General features: G+C 40.0%; 1 protein-coding gene across 1 annotated transcript in view; it reads right to left on the bottom strand.

Annotated features, from left to right (window-relative positions):
* Sos (Son of sevenless guanine nucleotide exchange factor) overlaps positions 1–23,144 on the bottom strand; it is a 121,785-nt gene that overhangs the window by 15,608 nt on the left and 83,033 nt on the right. Inside the window, exon 21 of the mRNA XM_083121087.1 lies at positions 15,449–15,565. Coding sequence (XP_082977213.1) covers positions 15,449–15,565 — 117 coding nt within the window. The remainder of the gene's footprint in view (positions 1–15,448; positions 15,566–23,144) is intronic.

Genomic DNA, 23,144 nt, shown 5'->3' on the forward strand with positions numbered 1-23,144 from the left:
CAAAACTTCACATCATTAGTGAAAATTAACTTTATCACAGTTTTCTTGGGTGTTACAAACAAAGTATGTTACAAACTTTCAGTTTGATTTTCAGCATCAACAAGAGGAAGAGGCAGTACTTCAGGGCAATTAAATATCAAAATATGATTTTCATTAAAATTCCATACGGAATACATTATAAACACAATGATGATATTATCGTTCTCAAAGCAGACTTTCTTGTTCTGTTGATATTCAGGTTGAATTATATTTTATTTCTCCCAAAGTAATTACATTTACACTTTACATTCAATTATAGCTTAAGACAGGCACAGGTTTGGTTTCCCCTAAAAAAAAAAGTATATTCTTATTTCTTTACAAATAAAATAGGCAAATTAAACATGTAAAAAAAACCTTTTATCTCACTCTGGGAAATGCAAAGCACATTGAACCCATGGAAAATATGACTTTTGACATTCTAAAAAATTTAATTAAACATCTTTGACACTAATTCTTCCTGAAGAAAACAAAAAATATTCAAACATATCACAGGTGGAAACACATTAACATTTAAATATTACTTTTGAAGGCAAAACAAACAAAGAAACACACACACACACAAACACACACACACACACACACACTATATATGAAATTTTCCATTCAAAAGTCTCAGAAGATACGAGGGTCACTATTTATGTTTTGAGCCTTGGCAACACTGATTGAAGTTAGGCGCGATTTGACGTTTGCACGGAATCGTCTGGCATTATTGACCATAACGTACTTCAAATGTTTTGTCAATAGCTTCATTTGTGTTGTTTATGTTGCCTTGGAGATTGCGCGACAACAATAAAATGGAATTAACTCGTGAACATTTTCGTGCGATGATTTTTTACGATTTTCGACGTGGATTATCAAGACAAGAGTGCATCGATTAACTTACTTCCACATTTGGCGATGAAGCCCCATCCTTTGCCACTGTGAAACGCTGGTATAACGAATTTAATCGTGGCCGCCATTCGCTCACCGACGAGATTCGCGAAGGTCGTCCAAAATCAGTTGTTGTTAAAGAAAACATGGATGCTGTGCAAAACCTAATACTGCAAGATCGTCATGTGACACACTGTGAGATTGAGACAACCATAGGCATTAGTTCCACCAGCATATATAAAATATTACATGATCATTTAGCTGTGAGAAAGGTATGTTCTCGTTGGATCCCACACAATTTGACAAAAACTCAAAAAGACGCTCGCGTCAATTGCTGCAAACAAATACTCAATAAATACAATCGTGGTGCTTCAAAAGACGTATATAAGATTGTAACAGGTGACGAATCATGGATATATGCATATGAGCACGAACGTAAACAGCAGTCGACTGTATGGGTGTTTCAAGATGAACCCAATCCAACAAAAGTTGTTCGCGCTCGAAGCACATCGAAACAAATGGTCGCCTGTTTTTTCAGGAAAACTGGTCATGTGGCAACTGTGCCTTTAGAGGAACGTAGAACGGTCAACTCTGAATGGTACACAACAATTTGTTTGCCTGAGGTCTTAGGTCAAATACGGAAAACAAACAAACGGCGTCGGATCATTCTTCATCAAGACAATGCCAGCTGTCACACATTTCGTCTAACAACCGATTTTATGAACAGTCAAAAAATCGAATTGATGGGTCATCCACCGTACAGTTCTGATTTGGCACCCAATGACTTCTTCTTGTTCCCGAATGTCAAGAATAAATTGCGTGGACAACGATTTTCGTTGGCGGAAGACGCCGTTGATGCGTTCAAAAACCATATTATGGAGGTGTCTCAAGAAGATTGGAAAAACTGCTTTGACAAATGGTTCGAACGAATGCAAAAGTGTATTGACCATAAAGGAGAATACTTCGAAAAACAATAAAGCAGTTTTCAATGCCAAATTCCTGTTTTTTCATTGTTAGGCTCAAAATATAAATAGTGATCCTCGTAAACCAATCTGGCATGAAACAACAACACTTTCTGCAGAATCTATTTTTGTTCAGTTCTGGAGGGTTTTATGAGAAGAAATTGCATATGGAGAAATTAATTTATGAAAATAGCATGTGTGTTTTTATGAGGTAAATACAAACTGAATTGAGCAAGTAAGCTACTATTAGCAGATGTATCAGATCGGTAAAATCAGTAGCAATTATACATACCAGTTACGTCTATTCATTCCATTGTAATTTGTTTTACGAGAATCCTGTCGAGTATGCAACCAAACAAACATTTTGTATAGTGGGTTGCATATGTATATGGATGAGCAATGGTAAACACTGGCTAATTTCTTAACGTTAATTTTTCTCTCTGCCGTGTCTGACAGTGGGACAAGTATCCATGTAGGATTGAAACCTATGATATCGGGGAAAAAATTGGATAATGTCCATGCAATATGAAATAGTAAAACTACTTTTGCCAATTTATTTATTCGAAGCCCTCATGGATATGAACACTTTGACAGCCGAAGAGCATAGATATTACTAATATTGAATTTGCCAACTACTCGGAGGTCATAGAAATCACCTGGCAAGAACTTATTCAACATGACAAGACCATCAAAGGAACATACTTTATAATGACTTACTTCCGCAAAATCTGCGTAGTTCAAATTTCGGCCACCGGAGCGCTGCTTGCGTGTACTTCCACAACATGGATCGTGCATGTTACACACGTAAAATCATCTTTCTTTTGAGGTTTTATGGCCAAATCATGCACTCCAAAACGTCCAGTTGTTATTTCACTCACGGTTTGTGAATGACCAGGCTGAAAATGCTTCAGTAGTGGACCATAATGCAGATAAAACGGCCATTACGTTCGAAGATACACAATCAAGTGGATCACGTTCAAAATCCCCAACCAAAAGTTCGAAGGAAAGTTGAGATTATTACTGTCGCCCCCTTCTGCATTGAGTCTATTATTAAGGAGTTACATTTCAATTTTGAAGCAGGCAGAAAAGCGACATAAAGTAACGAAATTAGAACAGTAGGTTTTTGGCACAACGACAGAGCACAGTTCAATTTCTTCACCATATTAGGCACAACGTGCTACCGTAACAATTAGATAACCAAGAGCTATGAAAAAAATTAAGAAGTGTCCGCGCCATCTTGGTTTTCGGTAGCAGAGAAGTACAGTACTTTCAACTGTAGGCCAAGTCTCAATTGGTCTATCGGAGCGTAAAGAGGACGTATAATAAACTTTTGCCTGCATCAGCAGAAGGAATCTTAAATCACCCCACATTTTTTACTCGCAGAAAGGCACAAAGCAATGGACCATAATGCAGTTCTAACACAAATTAAGGCGAAGAGTGAGAGTTTCGCACCAGGTGTGCATTATTTCAATATTGTCGGAATGGGCACTACTATTAGAAGAAAAATATTGTACAAGAGTATGATTTCTCCCCATGTTGCAAGTGGAAGCCGATTTTTAAAGTAAGTTATTAAGCTAGAAACGATGTTTGCAAATATGATAAGAATTTTCAGAATCCCATGTATCTCTTATGTATAAACAAAAAAAAAACCTTCAGGTTACGGCTAATCAAGTAGGAGTTCTCGACTTCTCAGACTACAAATAAAACTTCAACGTGTTATCTTTCAGTTCATGTTTTTTTCCTTCGGCATAGAAGTTTGATATTCCCAAGAGAACAAATGAAATAATACTATCATAAGGGTAGTATTAAGTCTTTTTTCCCCTCCTACAGTCATCCAGCGCGCACAGATCTTTCTTTCTCCAGCTGGCCGCGGGAAAAGGTTGGTGGGGGAGGGGTGATTTAGGGTATTTCCAGAACCTAATGACTGGCTGGACACAAACTGTTCTCGTGGCCTTAATACAAAACGCTACAACTCCTAAAGTATAAATTTGGCCAGCTATATGGAATGACACGCTTTGAGTGCTACACGTAGTGGCCAAATGTACTACTTCCTGTTCTCGAAAATACACGGGGAGCAGCGGAAGTGGGAAGGCGTTTTGTAATGCTGAAAGCAATGATATGACGACTGACGTGTAGCAATACAATAGGTTTATATATTTGTTACATTGAAGCTATTACCTATTAGTCACGTACGTTAACCACCCAATAAATAACAATACATGCCAAACACATAAGTTTACATTAGGAGTTGTACACGCCTGATAAGTAAAATTTTGCCAGGCACGACCACCTACTTGTAAAAAGTTAAGCGACTTCTTGTTTGCATTCCACCCACTTGACGGCGCTGGTGATTTCTGCATATGCATCTCACAACAGCTGACGCATCTTTACTGAACTTTCAAAATCAGAAACGCACGACTGGTGGGTAATTAACCCAATATAAGTTTCCGTTGTATAGCAATAATCAAGACGTCAGCAATTAGGAAAAGAGGAAATTTACAGTTTCCTTGTTTGCCGACACAGAATGTGAAATTTAACAACTTGGAGACTTTTTGTTTGTGATCGCCTTCGCCACGTGTCTGCAAGGCCAAAGTAGGGTAGGAAGGAAATGCGTGGGCGGACTTGCGGGGGCGGTTTCGATCAATACTCCACCACGTTGTGACGTCACGGGGTTGCAGTGAGCAAAAGACCGGGCGAACATGACCTTGACCTCAGCATTCAGTCAGAATTTACTTTGGTTCCCAAGAGCAAAATGTGCTCCTCTCCTGCACGGAGGTCAAGCTTCCCTTTTCCTGAATAAAGGAAAAAAAATCTGAAATAACCATTTTCCCCCCCCATTACCTGGAACGTCAAGGGCAAGTAAGGAATGAAGACATGCTTTAAGATTTAACCTTCGTCTGAAGCTATCTTCGTCGGTTTGATTCGAAGAAATTTATTTAATCATTCCCGGAAAAACAAAGCTGATACACGATTTTTCTCTTTGGGATTCCGAATTTCCCTTTTCTCAGATTTCGAAATGAATTATGCATTTCTCAGCAATATCGTCCAGAGCCAGCGTAATTCTCTGTGGAGTTTGTGGTTATCCCCTAGGTTCATGGAATCACAATTCATCCTCATAGTCGCGATTAGCCCAAACTGGCAGAATAGCAACGTAATGCTAAATTTATTTATTCAAATTTCCAGTACATCAGAAGTCATTTTAAACTGGAAAGATACAATAGTAAAACAGTAAGCTAAGTGTTAAAAAAATAATAAACAGATCAAAACAGCACCAAGGTAAACAAGAGATCAGTTTCATGTAAGTTTCATAAGCCTAAGGTCTTACTGCACTTTCACGTTCCAAATTGTTGATAGACACTACGAACTGACTTGAAAAACAAGAACTAGAAGAAACTAACACACACTCCATCCCGATACAAGTATAAAGTAGTCCCTACCGATTGGTGCCTTCTTGTTTTTAGTTTCAAGTCACCACAGTAAAAGCAAAGCAAGGTACTCCAGCACTGAAGAAGTGACATCCTATGCCCCCCTCACCCAGCGTGTTTACCTGAGAGGTTCTTCCATCGATTTGCAGCACGCATCCCACCCCCTCCCAACCAGCATGGCACCAACCTCCACACGCAGCGGTAACATATTTACGTGCCAGCGGTTTAGTTTCAGTGACAGAAAAATAGTTCTTCCCGACTAGCAGGTGGTGACATGGGCCTCGCCCGCTCTCACCCGGGACCCTGCCAACTCTTGCCCATTTGGCTTATGACCAATTTTGGAAATATCGACAGTCGGATTCACTCACATCGGGCAAACGACGTTTTTCCGAGCGTGCGTCTGTGCGAGAAAGAGGCTCAAAATGATACAAACCGAGAGAATGAGGGGAAGGGGGGAAGATATAGAGACGAGACGAGACCGAGGGTCAGTGCACGAGACTTCTTCAAACAAGGAGTGCCGCCTTGTCACCTGATTATTTACAGGCAAGTCTTATAGGTTGTTTACGCTGATTGCGAAGCCAATCCATTCGTGGCAATTGTTTAAGTTTGTTTTTAAGTCAACTTTATGTACAGAGAGGCTAATCAGAACTGGACCTAAAGTTTAAGTGGGATCCGACTATATACTGCATTTATACTACTTAAATAATGGGATACACGCATCCAATTTCCAGTCACCTCCATGCGATGCGGGACTTTTCGGACACCCTGTAAAAAATCAGAAAGGAGGAAAAGGTTGTTACATCGTTAAATATAAAACTAAATACCATATATTTACAAATTTTTAAATCGAGATTTCAGAAAATTAGCGTGTATTATAGGGAAAAATACAACCAGACGAAACTATTCAAGTGACAGTATATGCGAACATAATGTGAAAAGTACAAAGTACAAGACACCCACCTTCAAACTAAACAATTGCCAATGCAATGTTCGATACTGTACACTTTAAAATCAACAAGCGAGTTTCGTAAATTCAGGGTAAATTATTGGTATTTGTCTCGTGGAATAGCTTGCTACTGAACAACACACACACTGAGCAACGCCACTTGAACATTAACAAAACACAAAACGTTCCGGCTTCACTAAAGGAGGAAGTGGTATATAAAAAATATATCTCACGTAAAGCAACGATTACAGACAGCATCTCAGTCTAGCAGTAAAACCGCAGTTCGAAGCTGCAACAGAGAACAACTTGGCAACGTCGCGCCGCATCGACCGGCAACATGTCACCATTGACTACCACTCTCCCATTCATACTCCGCAGCGCCAGAGATTTCATTCACAAAAGCCCGTCGCATTCACAAAAGCTGGGAGTGCCCAGGAGTTGGCACACAGTCGCACACAAGCCTTGCCATTGGGCAGAAAGGCTTTGTTTGCCTTCCACACCTCTCGCCCATATTACACTTCATATCACGTGCAGCCGCCAGCTCCGATTGTAAGAAAGAAAGCAAACAAATACGCTGCAGGCAGACCCATGGCTGGGCGGGGGCCAGAGGGGTTGAGCATTGTATCTGTCATTCCATACCTCTACAATATTCCTTCCTTTTATTATCCGATTCCATGAAGTAAGATTTTCTACCTGCTCATACACAACACAACATTGCATCACGGGTTTTCTGGGTAGAACCACGGCGGGTCAGTCAACAGGGCGTCTAGACAAGTCGCGGGAGACCAGAGTTCGATTCCAGGGGGTGCGTAATTGCAGATAAATCTCTCAAGAATGACCCTCCATAAGTGACTTTGGGGCTGACTCAGCCTATCTTTTCAAAGTGCAAATGGAAGGAACTCTGGGGGAGTAAAGACAGCCAGTGTGGTGCTGGTAATACCCACTAATGCAGACAGAAAATACGTGGAGCTCCACCTCCACAATCGCCATGTGCCATCATAGCAAAGAGCACAGGGTATAGCTTTATCTTTGTACCGTAAGTAGTATTTCAATCGAAGACAGATAACGGAGGGGTGTTCCTTCCCCATATAACGTCCTGGTTTCCCCACGATATTTGTAAAATAAATTTGCAGGATCATTAATACTGCAGTAATTCCTAACTGAGTACTGAGTAAATGTAAGTAAAATAATATTGCCGGGTGATGATTGCAATTATTAAAAAAGGAAAGTAATATTTCAGTGAATAATTTACTACTGATGTAATCCGCACACACTTGTTTTTACACAGCGGTCATCATTTCAATTTCTAACCTGAAACTTCGGTGTAATTGTCGTTCTCGAGACCCGGGTCGCAGCTTCTCTCTCGATCTCGAGACCCGAGCCTCAGTCCCCTTCTCGCTCTCGACACCTGAACTCTAGGCCCCCCTTCTCGCTCTCGACACCTGAACTCTAGGCTCCCTTCTCGCTCTCGACACCTGAACTCCGGGCCCCTTCTCGCTCTCGACCCCAGTACCATTCGATTAGTTTGTGTCTCGAAGAAATTCCCGTCTCCAAATACACAAAAAGTATCTGCGAAAACAGACTAGAGCTGCACACTAATGCAACACATGTAAGTCAGCACTGAAGTCCGAAATGTTTAAACAAGTTACGATCTAAATTACTGACGGCTCGAATACGAGACTCTGGAACTGTCTATCTCGCCCCATTTTCCATTTTCCTTCAACATGCTGGTGTTATACTCGGTCTCGTAGAGATTCTCGAAACGAGGCAAAAACCTGCCTCGTCCCGGCGCCAAACCTAGGAATGCGTGCGAACTGAAAATATTAATCCGGCAGTTGGGTCGACAAAATTCCGCGGAAAGCGCCTCCCGTCCTATTTCTGGAAAGTTATTTCCAGTTACAACTCGCTGTCGTCACTCTGGGGGTTCCTTAATTAAATGAGGGGGAGGAAGGGTACGTATGCGGCACCGCTGACGCATATTTAAGGTCGCACATTCTGTAAAAATAATAAAAATCTCTTATTTTATTTGATCTAAAATGTTTTCTTCGTGCCACATTAACTGCCAGTACGTGCGAACACATTTAGGTGTACTGTTGCCAATTTCCTTCTATGTATGTTATTTTACGTCCCTTTTCTACCTATCAGGTTAATCGTGACGATAAACAGATGAAATGGATGATGGGACAAACACATGGCCTATGGCCGAGACAATATTTGTGGCTCGTAACACCACTATATTACACCACATTAGGTTTTTGCAGCGAAGGGTGGATATAAAATTCGTGGATACAAAAAAAGAACATCTATGTCCAGTCCGGGACTCGAACCCGGATCCTTTCGGGGCAGTGATTGGGAGTCTACCGCTCAAAGCGCGCGTCCACCGAGGCAGTCAGTGCATTTTTCTGCACATCACCAATATTGAGAGTACCTTTCCATAGAGCAGGGAGTTACAGAGACTGTACCAAATTCACTTACTATACGACTTCTTCACACACACACACCAAGCCGATATCTGCATGATTGTTTATAAATCATTTTGTTTAGAGCACTTATAAAAAAGTAGTGGCAATTGTGTGTGCTGCGTAATTGGATATATATGCAGGATAAAAATCCAGCTTTCGAGGGTTTGTGGCGTCGAAATATAAGGCGTCACATAGAAATAACTTAGGATTTTTTGCCTCAACGACCTTTACGTTGAAAAACTGACACGGCTGTATTTATTTCGAGACTCTAGAACGAGACCGAGACACCAAGTTTCGTCTCGTCACTATCTATACTATACCTACAATAAAGAGAGAACAATTTTCTCAAGCATGTGTTTACACGTGAACGGACGTTCAAGAGGACACGGGTCTTCTGCTACCATCTTTATCCAGCTCCCATATATCCACGGGAGAACCGCTAAAAAAACTATATTTCCAGCTATTTCTGAAGCACCAGCGTTGACGCTATATTTACAACATAGCGGCCCACCTACACCTGACACGTTTGCCTCCCCTACATAGATCTAAAAGTGTTTCATTTACAGCTGCCTCTTCCATCGAAGAGAATTTTAAAAACTCCAACTGCCTTTTTTCCGCCTCACTTCCTTCTCGACAGCAAACCTACAAGCGCGTTCGGTATCTTTCATCGGAAACCAAAAGAATTCACCGAGACCAAAAGATCTGTTAGTACATTCCAAGACGTTTAACGTATCCTCGGAGAACAGCAGGATAGAATGGGTCCAACCGAATTGGACATTGCAATGTTCAACAGAGTAAAATACAGCTGGTAACTCGCAAATTTCTGACCTTTCGAGGTTTAACCAATTTGAAATAATGAGCAAAACCAGACAGATTTGAACAAAGAAAATTTATCCCGAAGTTCTGGAAGTTTGAGCATTTGAAGTACAAAGACAGTTTAGGAGAGTTTTCAAGAGATCGACCTACGCGACATATCACTGGAATTGAAGCAGATAAACTACTCAGATTGTCAACAAAAAAACGTTCCGGTAGACCGCGGACATCGACAAGTCGAGTTGGTGGAGACGTGTCTCGCCAGAGTTCCAAGAAAATCTGTGGGGCAAGCGGGTCTTAAGACAGGAATTTCAAAACGAAGTGTCATCGCATTTTGAAACGCCGGCATCAAAAATGTTACTTTCCAAGAACAGTAGTCCATGCTCTCAACCAACCGGTGAGAGAAGAGTTGATCTAGGCGTTCAGAAACATGGATCGAGCCGGAAAATGTAGTTTTCAAATACTAGATAACTGACGTGAAGAGAAATTCGGAACAGAAAAACTTCTCCACATGTTCGACTTCATATATTTGGGGCAAATTTGATATTTATTTGAAGTTGTCTTGCTGCTACTTTTGGCTAATCGCGGCGACGGGGATGGATGGTAACAAGATGAAATGCATGAAGGCACAATCACACACACATATGAACAACACGAAACCCCACAGAGGATTATGTTACCCGTGGGTCCAAGCGTCAGACCTTCGCTGACCTGCAACATTGTGTGCCTTCTCAAAATATCGCCCTTCACGCCCCGAGAGTAAACTTGGATTTGTGGTTTCACTCATGCGAGTCAAATGAGTGAATGACGAGGTAAATCTGGTTAAGAGCCAAATAACAAGAGCGAAACATTCGTTCGTCGGTGCATAATAATGAGTGAAGTTTCCTGCCGCATGCCAGGCAGGGAATAAAGTACATGATTTACGAGTAACACGTTTCCATTCACGTACGGACACCTGCAGCGATCATGAAGAGTAAAAATAACAGCGAGATAGCAGCGCGCACATGTTCGAACATGTATCAACGGTTTCCTTGAGTCATTTTCTAATGTAGCACTGTGTGTTCCCACGCCGCGACACGAAAATAAGTGACCTTAGTTGACAAAGAAGCTGCTTTATCACCCATCCCCCCCAATAAAATCTCTGGAAATATGCACCCACAAGAAAACTAACGTTACTCTAGGCGACACAATGTTTGAGTTTGTATTTTTGATGCGTAGAGTGGCTTTTTGATGCTTTTGGCTAATCACAACTATGAATCTTGAGATGAAGTTGGTGAACAGACACGAATAATTTCCTGGAACTTCGGTGGAGAGTTCGAAAGTCGCGCATTGCCACAGATTCTGTCGACAATGTTGGAATCAGAATTACAGCACAATAGATATATAAAAAATGGCAGAAAATCACCAGAATAACATGAAACCCCACCAATATCTTACCCTTCTTTAGATAACACGCTGATTTCCAGGTTGGGCGTCCCGAAGTAAGGTGACCAGATTTTAAACAAAACGGGACATTTTTCATATTTTCTGAAGACAAAACGGGACGGCAAAATGTACACATTTTAATATAAAAACTGTTTCGTCATAAATACCTGCGAAAATTAATTAAATAAATACTGTGTAAATGACTGACATAATTCTGTATGATGATATGCGATGCAGTCCTTCAGAATTAGAAGTCATTCATTCACATTTTGCTTTTCATTTGCATTCACAATGTTACTATAGTTCATACAGGGAAGATGTATCGGTGCAGTAATTCTATGCCGATTAGTCATCGTCAGAAAAAGAGACATTTTGGCGTCTGGACAGATTCAAAAAAGGGATTGTCCCAGCTAATACGGGACGTCTGGCCACCTTATCCCAGAGCCACTTTTATGCAAGAACGCTGTTGGATGGATGATTGATTTGGTGTTTTAAGTCCACTTTATGCACAGTAAGGCTAATCGGGACTGGACCTACAGTTCAAAGTGGGATCCGAACCACCGGGTATCAAACCCGGGATCTCTTAATTACGAGGCGACGACGCTACCATTGCGCCATCGGGGAGGCCCTGCTGTCGGATGAATTCCTGCCTGAGATCACCACCTAGGGAATTGAATCCGGGTCTCTAGAGTGACAGTACGGCGTTTACCGACTGGGCCAAAATTCGATTGTTTCATAATATACATATGCTTATGTGAAATTTTCAAATGTAGTGAAACTGCTTACAATATTTAGAAAAAAAAACAACTTTCGGCTGACATAAAACGAACTAATTCAACGTTTCTATAATTCCCGGAAATCTTAGTTTGGTGTTTTACGTCGCCTTTTTACCGATGTATTAATCGCGACGATGATGAATGGTGAAACTTTTAAATTGATGGTGTAAACATTTCCAGGTTTCAAAATCTCAAATCTAAGCCTCCTGGTTATAAAGTTAAGGTCATTGGTTATGTAGTTAATGTCATGACTGGACCCAAGGTTACACGAAACGCATTCTCTTCAAGAAGGATTGGGGCGCTCTACATGTGACTCGATTGTAACTGAGGAGGAAACTCTCACTTGAAACACTTGCCAAAGCAATTAAAGGATAAGCGCAGCTTCACTTAAGAACACTGGATGCAGTCTACAGTATGCTCAGTGTTTTGAAGTGACGAAAACGGCAGATTCAGTAACTTTCTATTCATATTTCGATCGAGCGTTACATACCTATTCGAATTGTTCCATTCCAATGACAATATATTGTTAAATACTAGTCAGAATCTACTAAATTAGTATTAACCTTATTTATGTTTATATTTTTTTCCATGAGATTGTATGTTCAGTGCTTGGGCACACGTTGCTGATTATGCTGACAAAATTCTGGACTGCTAGTGTTGCCAACCACGATTATATCCCACTGCAATATCGCCCCCGCCCCACCTACATTCGACCAAAAGCCATTAGATGGTGCACGCGACTCCTATCTGTTGCAAGCATATATTACATGACTTCAGTCCAAAAAACTTAAGTTATTAGTGATAAATCTTTATACCTTCTAGTATACCCAAATTGACAACTCTGAAAAAGTTATCTAACGATAACAACCCATTTCTAGAATTTCCTGTGTGGATAACACACTCGAAAGCATTAAAAATATCTCAATGGAAGAGGAAATGCAGAAAACGCAGTGCGATCACAATTCCCACATTATAGTCAATCGAAGTTAGGTTCCGCGACTTTTGAAACACACTATATTCGTGTTATTTGCAGGGATAGTTAAATCATGCAACCGAGTACGGAATCCCCTCTTGGAGAGCAGCAACACCACGACAATACAGCGGAAATAGGACGACACAAAAAATGCTTGTAAAAGAACAATGACAAACTGACGTAGTCATTTTTGACGAAAGAGTTTAATTATAGCAATAAACATGTAATAGTGTACGCATTTTCATACAAAAATGACGTACTTTTTCCCGGTTGGGGGTGATTTTGAACTTTGTGGAAAGAAAAATTTTAATTACTACCAACAAATATAGATAAGACTGGGTGTGTGCTCTGTAGAGAAAAAATTGCAAAGCAGGGGAGAGGGGCTGGAAACGCCAAGTCAAAACGAAGGGTCTGGGAACTTCATATGAGACTTTCGACTCTTCCCGTTCACGTCTGGCAAGGGTTCAAATATAAATTAGAAATCCTGTGTGCGGCTGTGATATAGTTATAGTTTTTCCTATAATTTTCCTCCCACAAGGCAAAAATCTCCTCTACTCAACGTACAATATTTTTATACAGATACAATACATATTACTAAACTACGACTGCATCTGGAGCCGAACCCGGGACCCGTAAATTTCACGGCGACAGCGTTATCAGTTAGGGTCTGTTGCGGGAACACAACCAGCTTCCACAACGCCAAAACTAAATGCTAGGAGCTCTATACATAGTCCTCCTAACCTAACCACATATGCATTATTAGACCTAAGTGGAATTGTAGGGGGGCAGGTTTAAAGCTCTCAGCATTTGTTCTGGCATTTGTTGGAAGATATGTGTGCGTGCCCGCATCAGACCCTATCACTTATACGGTTTCCACTCATATTGCAAAACCATATTTTCTTTTTAAAGATCTAGTACACGCATATATAAATGTTAATTTTTTTGAACCGCGTTCAAAATAAATTAACAAAAAACAAATAGAAAAATATTAATGGGAACCCTGTGTGTATATTTAGGCGCATATCAAAATGGGAGCACATGTCCCCAAAAAAGTTGAATAATGGGTAGGCTCAGTTTTCTTAAGACCCACCGGAAAAATTACTTCCGGTGTCCTGACATTAATATGACAAAATACATTTAAGAACTTCCGGGTAATGCAAGTCACAGCACGTGACTGCTTTGACGCAGGTCTTCCCTGTAGTGTCGGGGCAGGACGATCCTCGCCTACGTCGGCATTTCCACCCACGCAACAATCGATATCGACAACAGTGCGAGACTAACCCGCATAATTGCCTGCACGTCCCAACCTAGCCCAACAACGGGCGACGATTTACCCGCCCTCGGACGTGAATAAATCACGAAAGAAGCCACAACGCAAGGAGAATACATATTCCCTCCTCTGCCTAGGGGCTGCAATTACCTCCACGCAGTTTATTTTTAGCTGAGAGTGAATGGCGGTGAAAAGGGGAGGGGGGTGTTTATCTTGAGACGCGAATTCTGGGTGTCTGACGAAAGGAACAATGTTTTCAAAAGTCAAAGCCCAGGCACAAAAAAGAACTGGTACACAAAGAAAATCTGACACAAAAAGGCCCGCTTTAGACGAAAAGCATTTTTCTTAACATTTATTCCATGACCAAAATGCTACCGTGCAAAGCGAAACATCTTAAGATTTCATGGCATTTCTCAAGGATAGAATCCGTTCCAATATTCATAGCATAATCAGAATATATAATCAATCAGAAGCTACCTCTAGGTTAAGAATGCCACAAATCAATTGCTGCTTAAATACATACTTTATAGTGCATACAGTACATGAATGGAAGAATAAATTAATTGTTTCAATTGTAAACACCGAGCACTGGCTCATCTCGCGCTGTATATATATTATCTAACGTTCCTGCATGCTTCACATAGCGATTGCAAATGCTAACCGGAATGTTGTAGAAAATGCTTTTGTCTACAGCGGGCCTAAAATCGATACACGAGAAAAATCGTACGCCCAAATAAATAAAAAAGTTTTAAGCGTTAAATTGTTCCACAGAATAGTTTATTCAATGCTGTGTCTAAGTGAACAAAAACTATATAAATAAAAATTTTGTAGAATATCTGGCACCTCGAAGCTGGTTCAAATAAAAAGTAGAATATATTTCCAATGCCAATCCCGGCAAGCACAAACATAAACTTCCAATTTTTCCTTCTTTTCTTTCACTAGTAGTTGGATCGTTTCGTGATTGTATGAGCTAAGTGAAAGTGCAAAAGCGCTAGATCAAAGTTTAAATGGACAGATTTTGTATCAGTGGCTACCGCTGAGGAGATCAAATCGCGGAAAATGGGCGGACTGCAGGTCTTGGTCTCGTCTCGAAATGGCAAATCTTTCTGAAAGAAAGAATACTTAAACAAAGGCTAATCGAGATAGGACCTACAGTTTAAATTGGGATCCGAACCACTGTGGAACGTGCGTCACCCAGCAAAGGACCACCAGTGCACCACACCATCTCATGAGGGCACACACGGGGTGTGGATGCAGCGCTCACACAAATGATCTGTCATTGCGAGGGTGGTGTGATCACCGCCACTGATCAAGGTTCTTCCAGCTTTGAAGCACCCACCTGCTGCCGTAAGACTTTGTCCTCCAGACAGAATCCACACAGTTCTCGATCACTTTGACAAACAACAGGGCTTGGCCCGAGGTGTACTGCCGCTAGATCCCTTCAGAAAGACAACACGAGCAAGAAGATAAACTTATCAGGTACTTACGAACTTTGGTGGCTGTTTGCAACCTCGAGGTTCCACCTCCAAGGACTTGCTGTACAGGTAGTTGCTTATCTCGGCATCGTTCTGGTCCTCAAAAGGAGACAGGTTCTCCAAGAATTGCTGCAACGAGAAAACACACACACAATTATGATAATGTGCCAGGCTAGAACAAACTTTACCTATAAAATCAATTAGAATAAAGGAATACATGATTGCACGTTAGTGAGAAACCCAAACCACAATTACAAATCGACTGGCGTGTTACAATTGTAAGAGCAGCTGCGAGACAACTAATTCAAAACTGAATGCAAAAATCTGGAGAAATTTCCTCTGCCTGATTATAGTTATCAGAAGGGCAACCTACATCACAGTGGTACTCTCCAGGCAACAGATATGTACAGTATTTGTATTCTTGTTATTTACATCGCTTTTCTGCCACTTTAGGCTAATCGTGACGATGAGATGATATGATTAGATATTGATGAATGGACTCTCGCAAAGAACACCCCTATCATCGTCGGGACTCGAACACGGGAAACTTCAGTGACGAGATTGGCACCAGAAGCCAAACTACACAATTCGCACTTTAGACTGTCGCGACGATGCTGATGAATGATGATAACTCTCAAAGAAACACTCATGCCCAGGCCGGGACAGGAACTTGCGGTAGTGAGATCCTAAGTCGAGATCAGCCACCGAGGAGCCTGATCTTTGTAAAGACAAAGAAGTACGCTGTTGGTGCCAGCAAACGTTTTCTCCAGGAATCCATGTATGCAAGAATTGGGCCGATAGCTCTTACAGAGTTGCTAAGAGAAATATTAATTAGAAATCCACGTCTTCACGGTGAAGTTTCTAAGAATTGCAAAGGTCAAATGTGCAATGAAGTACAGAGAGGTTTCTCCTATTTTGATACTATTTGGAACACAAATATCAACACCATAAACAGCACATTAAAAACCTAATACAAATTTTGACCTGATAGCAATGCCGATACTCTTACAGATTCCCACGATACCGACGTCGATACCCGGAAATTGAAAGGGTTTAAAGTGATTCGACTTTCTATCTCGTCTTCGAAGTTACTTGTCGCCGCGATTAGCCAAGAGGGGCAGAAAGGCGACGATAAACAATAAAAGTACAAGTTTAAAGTGGTTCGAAATGTTTATAAATTTTAAAATATACTTTAATTCGAACAATACCATATCATTCTGTGAAAAGTTCATTTCTAAAAATAATAATAATAATAATAATAATCAATAAATTTCTCCCCACAATGTTGTTGCAAAAATAATAAAAATTACGCATTTTGCATAATTTCGAGGATATGTATACACCCGCGAAAATGTAGAGCAATTTTCCTGATCCTGTCAGATTCCGGACTTCGGGAAATTACCGACCAGTATCGGTGATTCAATTCAACGGATACTTTACAATATCGATATCACTGGTATAGGAATTGGGTCAGTCCTACAAAATAAATGTTTTAAGAAGAGAATTCCAAATTCAGAATTATTCCTCTTTTGTAGCGTAATTTGAAGCTACTGGATTTCTTGTTAAACAGCAACCGTTGTGTGATACAGAAAAAGGGTACATTTAAGGACAAAAAAGGATAAGTTTGAAACTTTTGTTGCATTAATTTTTAGGGGAAGTTGACAAAACTGTTGTGGAAGTTCATTTCCGCATGATTTCCGGCGCCAATACTTCTCGCATAATTCAAGAAATTTCCGTTAATTGCACCCTATCCTAAAGAACCATGCTTCTTGGGATTCCTGCATACAACATTTTAACCTATATCGACATTCAGTCTATCTGATATATTTAATGAATTAAGGGTGGGGCCAGTGCTGTAGTCTCAAAATTTTCAGAGGGTATACGCTAAGTTTCGCGAAACGTTAAGTGTAGACCATGTTTTCATTAACTCTGGCTTCTGCTTTCATATATAAGGGCGAAATCAAGTTTTCACTGACTAAGCTTCGCGTCAAGTTCTTTTTTTTTTTCTTAAAATGATAATGATGATATAAAAGAGGCATATTACAATAGAGAAGACATTTTTAAAATAAAAAGGAATGTGAAAGCGAGGCTAGGGTACTTGAAAACACGCTAAGTGCCTCTTTTGACGTCATCATACTTCTTACTAGAACGTTTCACACAAAGTCTTGAACTAGTGTCATTTGTAGCATGATAGCTATCCAGCCATATCTTCACATATTTCTGAGGCTGAAACTGATCAACTGGTGGTCCTATTTGACCACTGGAGTAAATTAATAAACGAAAGGAAGTAGAAGGAATACGAATGTACCAGAAGGTAAGGTTAACCAGAGGGTATACGGCGTATACCGCTACGTTCGAGCTGAAATAGTATGTGGTAATTCGATCTAAAATACTTTCATTCTAAATTCTGTTCCACGGCTGACATGACCAAGTCCGGGAGAAAACGAAAGGTGATATTTCAGTGGCGGCTTGGGAATGTCCTATTTCCTGATCGCACCCGTATCGAAAGTGAAGATACTCGGAAGAGCCACAAACTGTTTGCAGCGTTCAACATTTACTTTCAGGGATATTTCTCTACTTAAGACGTTTCAACATGGACGTCGCCAGGAAATTTGGTCATTGATACAAAATTTATGACGTAATGATAAAAATAATGTCACAATAAAGTAACTATTATTATATCCTTGAGGAAAGTGACTAGAAACACCAGCTGGGCGAATATTTGGCACAACTGTATTTTTTTGAGACTTCAAACCATAGTAATCTCATGTCCAACTTTTATCCACGTCGATCGAGAAAAATCTTTGCAAGAGCAAATTCTAGTCTCGAAGTTTACGTGCATACAAATCAATTATAATCTGGAATTTTAACGGAAACATTCATTTTTCAGATCGTGTAAAAATCAAGGTCTGGCCTGGTTTACACATCTTACCTTCCAGTTTTGAAACTGGGTTAACTCATTTCTAATTCAATTACCTTGCAAAAATAGTAACTGAAATTATATCTTCTCAATCATTATAAACAATGTTTTGCTTTTTAATCAAGTGAACGACACCAATTTAGAGAGGAAGGGGTTGATTAATCGTCTCGAATAGTGTGCCGGATGAAGATGATTTCGCTCGAGCGCCAAATAGTTCACACGTACGACGCTAGACAGCGTACGGAATTCCAAGCTGCTTCTGTCGAGCGAATAACGTTCCAACAGGAAAAACTAGCGGTATGCACTCGAACCCCAGTAGTACACGTATAACCGTAATTTGTCTGTGGTAGCGGGCCCTCGAATGTGGATCGTGACATGAAAGACGCAGTGAAATTGAAACTTAAGGGAGAATTCACACCGAAGAAACTCAACACGCGACATGCAACACGAAACACGTGTCGCTTGGAAGCCAACACTCAGTAATCAATGCATTCCTTTCGAACCGAAGAGCCACGGCAAGATGCACGTGTCGCGTGTCGCTTACGTGCCTCTCGGACTGTGCCGTTTTCTCAATACCGTGCACCGTGTTGCTTCAGTTTGTTGTTCGCGCATGCGCAGCGAATGCTTCATTCTAACGAGCTGTATTTAGACTCTAGAAGAGAACACAACCGACATTATGTTTGAACCTCTTAATTTGTTGATATAATAAAGTATCGATATGTACAATGTTTTAAGATTTAAACAGAACGTTCATTTCGCTTTATCAAGTTTTTTGATGCAGTTATCTATCGGCTGTAATTTTCCTTCAACATCGTGAAAAGAGGGCATGTTTTGGCCATTTACCTGACTGCTTTTATTTGAAAAAGTCAGCTTATGGAGGCACTTTAGTCCAAACTATATTAGTCAACATGGTAAAGTACTCTAGTGCATTGTTTTTCAACCACCGGGCCGCGGCCCGATACCGTGCCCTCGTATCAACTATACTGAGCTGTGAAATGTTCTGCTGAAACTGGTTCACAACTATCATAATCCCAATATAATATTTCAGTTGTGAGTTTTCGTTTTTAAAGTCCATTTTATGCACAAATAGACCAATCAGAACTGGATCTGCCCGATGCCTCCCTGGATATCGAACCCGGGATCGCTTAATTACAAGGAGACGACGTTACCACTTTGTCTTCCATATTTTTATATTTGTCAACAATCCTACACACGTAAATCAAACTAGGGGTGTAGGGGGTGCTCCTTCCACGTAGTACACCCAATAGTCAACCTCACTTCCACGTAGTACACCCTGGACTTCAAACTAACGAGGCTCTGGCGACTGGTCCCATGACCAGTAAATTCTGTGTCGTCCTGTGTTTTGTCCTTATGTGTGCTGAGTGCCTCTTAACAGCCTCAGCTTTTAACCATTCAGAAAACTTTATTATTTTAATACTTTAGTTACGACACGACATGACAGTTATGTTCGTTTAGTTATGGTAAGAGGCTGGACCCCGTATAAAGTGACGGGTGCAAATTAGCCTAAGTGCTGACGCACCCAAAATTTTAAATTCAAATTCATATATTCAAATTCAAAACGTAATCAAACTATTATTACTCTTATGATTATGCTAGAATTTATTTATCAATATTTAATTTCATGGGTACATGTTAATTCATGCACAAAATCTTCAATACTGTAAAGATTTACGAGGAAAATTCTTCGGCTAAGGGCATTGACTTAAAAAGAATACCGTGACATGGTTTCAAGAAGGTTGAGAACTATTTCTCTAGTGTTTAGGTATTCGCTTTATTCAGGCTGAAAAGTCTAGCGTGACGCGTGTTGCATGTCGCATGTTGCGTGTTTCTTCGGTGTGAATTCTCCCTAAGTGAATATAGTCATTAGCTCATTACCTCCACGTTAAAATGTACACAGTATACATGAAAATTAAATGGCTTATAACACCATTAAGCCTTGTTTCCATGATATGAAAAACTCAATATACTGACCAAGGCAAAACATTTATTTTATTTTAAAACAAACTAAACGCAACGTTTCAACCTTCTAGCAAGGTCTTCTTCAGACTCTGTACTAGAAGGTTGAAACGTTACGGTTAGTTTAAGTTTTAAAATAAAATAAATTTTCTGCCTTGGTCAGCATATTGAGTTTTTCATGATTATGGGCTGAAACTACCAAGGCGGATATTTTTGAGTCTACGAATACTGTCACAATAAAATGGTATTGCATTGTATAAGCTCGAGGATGGGAGAGAGAAAAAGAGTATGAGCGAGTGAAAGTGGTTCACATGCAGGACTAGTCTCGACACACACTGTCCATGTCTGGAAATGATGATGATAGGAATAGCAACAAAAACAAATGCATAAAAGCAATACAACCTTTTCGCTATAAATGTGGACAGTTCGTTCCAATTGAATATAAAATTAGGTAAGTAGACTTTACAATTGAAAACGTGTAATTTTAAACTTATCAAAAAACGTAGCATCGTGATATTCACGCATCATTTGGTGTTCGTGAAACGGTGGTAATGGCACTATCCATCTCTATTTCAATGAGCAACGCTTTAGAACTCAGTTTTTCAAGAGATTAAATTACCCCATTCCGGCCAAGCTGTAGAATTTCAGATGTAGATTCGCCATCCTGGCCCAGTTTTCTTCCATGGCTTTCCTACTACGCAAAATACTTTAACAAAGGTAGCCTCATTCAACGTCCTTGTCTTCCTTTTCATAGTTTTTTTTTAACCTTGTCGATGCGGTAATCTAACAGTATAACCCATCGGACGTAGAATCAGGAGAGAAACCTTGCTTCATTCTATCTTGGACGTTGTTCTTATTACAAGATCTGTGGTTATTTGATTTTTATATGTGTGGACATCGTGCGCTCAATTTCATTACGATCTTTCGATATCACTATGGCTAATGCTGTCGCCTTGTGATAAAGAAACCCTTGACGGCACATCGAACAGTGACTTTAATTCCATTTAAAGGGTCTAGTTCTAATTGGCATATCTGAGCGCGACGCGGACTTTGAAATAAACTTAAAAGTGCAGTGCAAAATGTAATGTAATTTTCTGTAAAATAGAATAGAAAATGGGAGAATATGTATAAGCTGTAATTCAGACTACGCTATGTAGTAAATATTGTTAACGAAATATCACAAACTTTGGCTGCCAGTGCATTTTGTTGCGAACAAGTAATTTTCACGAGACTAAATTTGAGTGGAATTGTTTTACCTCTTAAAAGTGAACGGTAAAAGCATTGTCTATTGAAAGTTTTTAAAAAATCGTTGAATGGAACAGAATTTGCGTAACATAATTACTGAATTTTGTTTTAAGTTGGTGGACTACTACAGAATTCTCTCGTGTCTTACCTGATTTGAGACAACCATCCTTCGACAAAAGTTCGAAATACGTATGTGGCATTATTTCTTCTGTTGTATTGGGAAATTTACGCATTGCTACTATTATTACGTTACTTAGTACATTGATAATAATTACAGCATACAGAAAAGCGTCAATAACATTTTAACAATGATGCATAAGCTATAAACAACAGAATACCACGACGAATTTTATAATTGAGAGCCATAAACACAGACCTATGTTTCAGATTTTGAAATTGTTTTTGTACACATCAGTCACTACTTTATAAATTATATATCATAAATATAACAACTGTTTTTAAATAGTAAGTACTCAAACTTGATGCGACAAACTAAGCAAGCAAAAAAAAAAAAAATCTAATTTTCCCAAACTGACAATATTAATTTAATAGGGCGCCAATAATTTCAAGAGGCTATGCAAACTTTCTTCTCTTGCTTGTTTGGCGCCCCGTTTGACAACGCCCAGAGCGACCTACTCTTCGCCCCATGGTTATAGTTTTGCATTGGACAGAAAAAGAAAGGGGGTTTCTTCATCAGCGTGTTGATGATATATGATCCACACAATGTCACATCTACCCACTCAACTTCTAACACTATCTCCGTCAAATAGACGTTCTGAAACACACTACATACCTAAGAAAACGGCCACAAAACAAGTATCGTATTAACAAACTTTGTAAACCGGGTCTGGACTACCGAACAACCCCGGTACCAAATCCTGCGAATTACATTGTAACTTGCAGGGATAAGAATGAAGAATACACAGAGAATGTCTCCAATTTCTTTCCTACTTCTTATACTCACTAAATATGCAGTCCTGGTAACGTATCTGGAGTCAAGATTTGGGGGTGACGTATAGAAATTGTACCCTTACGTCTATATGTTGCAAAATTACGTTCTTCATTATCGAGATCATTCTCCATACAGAAACATAGGAACCATGTTTGATGATATGAACAAGTGACGTTCGGCATTCGTTGCGCTGTCTACAGCGTTGGCACACTGATGCTTCGTTACTTGCAGATCATTAATTGTTGCTTCGTTACTTGATCATTAATCGTTGAAGCATGGCGGAACAGAGGAGTGATAAAATTGTTAATGTGCAGCAGTTATTTAAGTGGAGTGTGGACGAAGATGGACATGGCCGGTAAGTTTGACAACGGTGTTCGAGCGTTCTTCTAGAAAAAATGGCGTCTTGCGCAGTGAGGAAGCTGTAGCCCCACGAACCATTCACGGATAGCCTCACGAACCATTTCCGGTTAGGTTAGGCAAGCTTAGTTAAAGTTTGTTCCTAAAACAATGCGATACAGCTGTAAAAAAAAAAAAAAAAAAGATCCACTTATATCGGCTTTTTCCCCTGTTTCCACACGTGACCCCGCATTTTAACAACAGATTCGTGATTAGAA

Source organism: Lepisma saccharinum, chromosome 4, assembly GCF_977018435.1.
Source record: "Lepisma saccharinum chromosome 4, izLepSacc3.1, whole genome shotgun sequence".
In the NCBI taxonomy this organism is placed as follows: Eukaryota; Metazoa; Arthropoda; class Insecta; order Zygentoma; family Lepismatidae; genus Lepisma; species Lepisma saccharinum.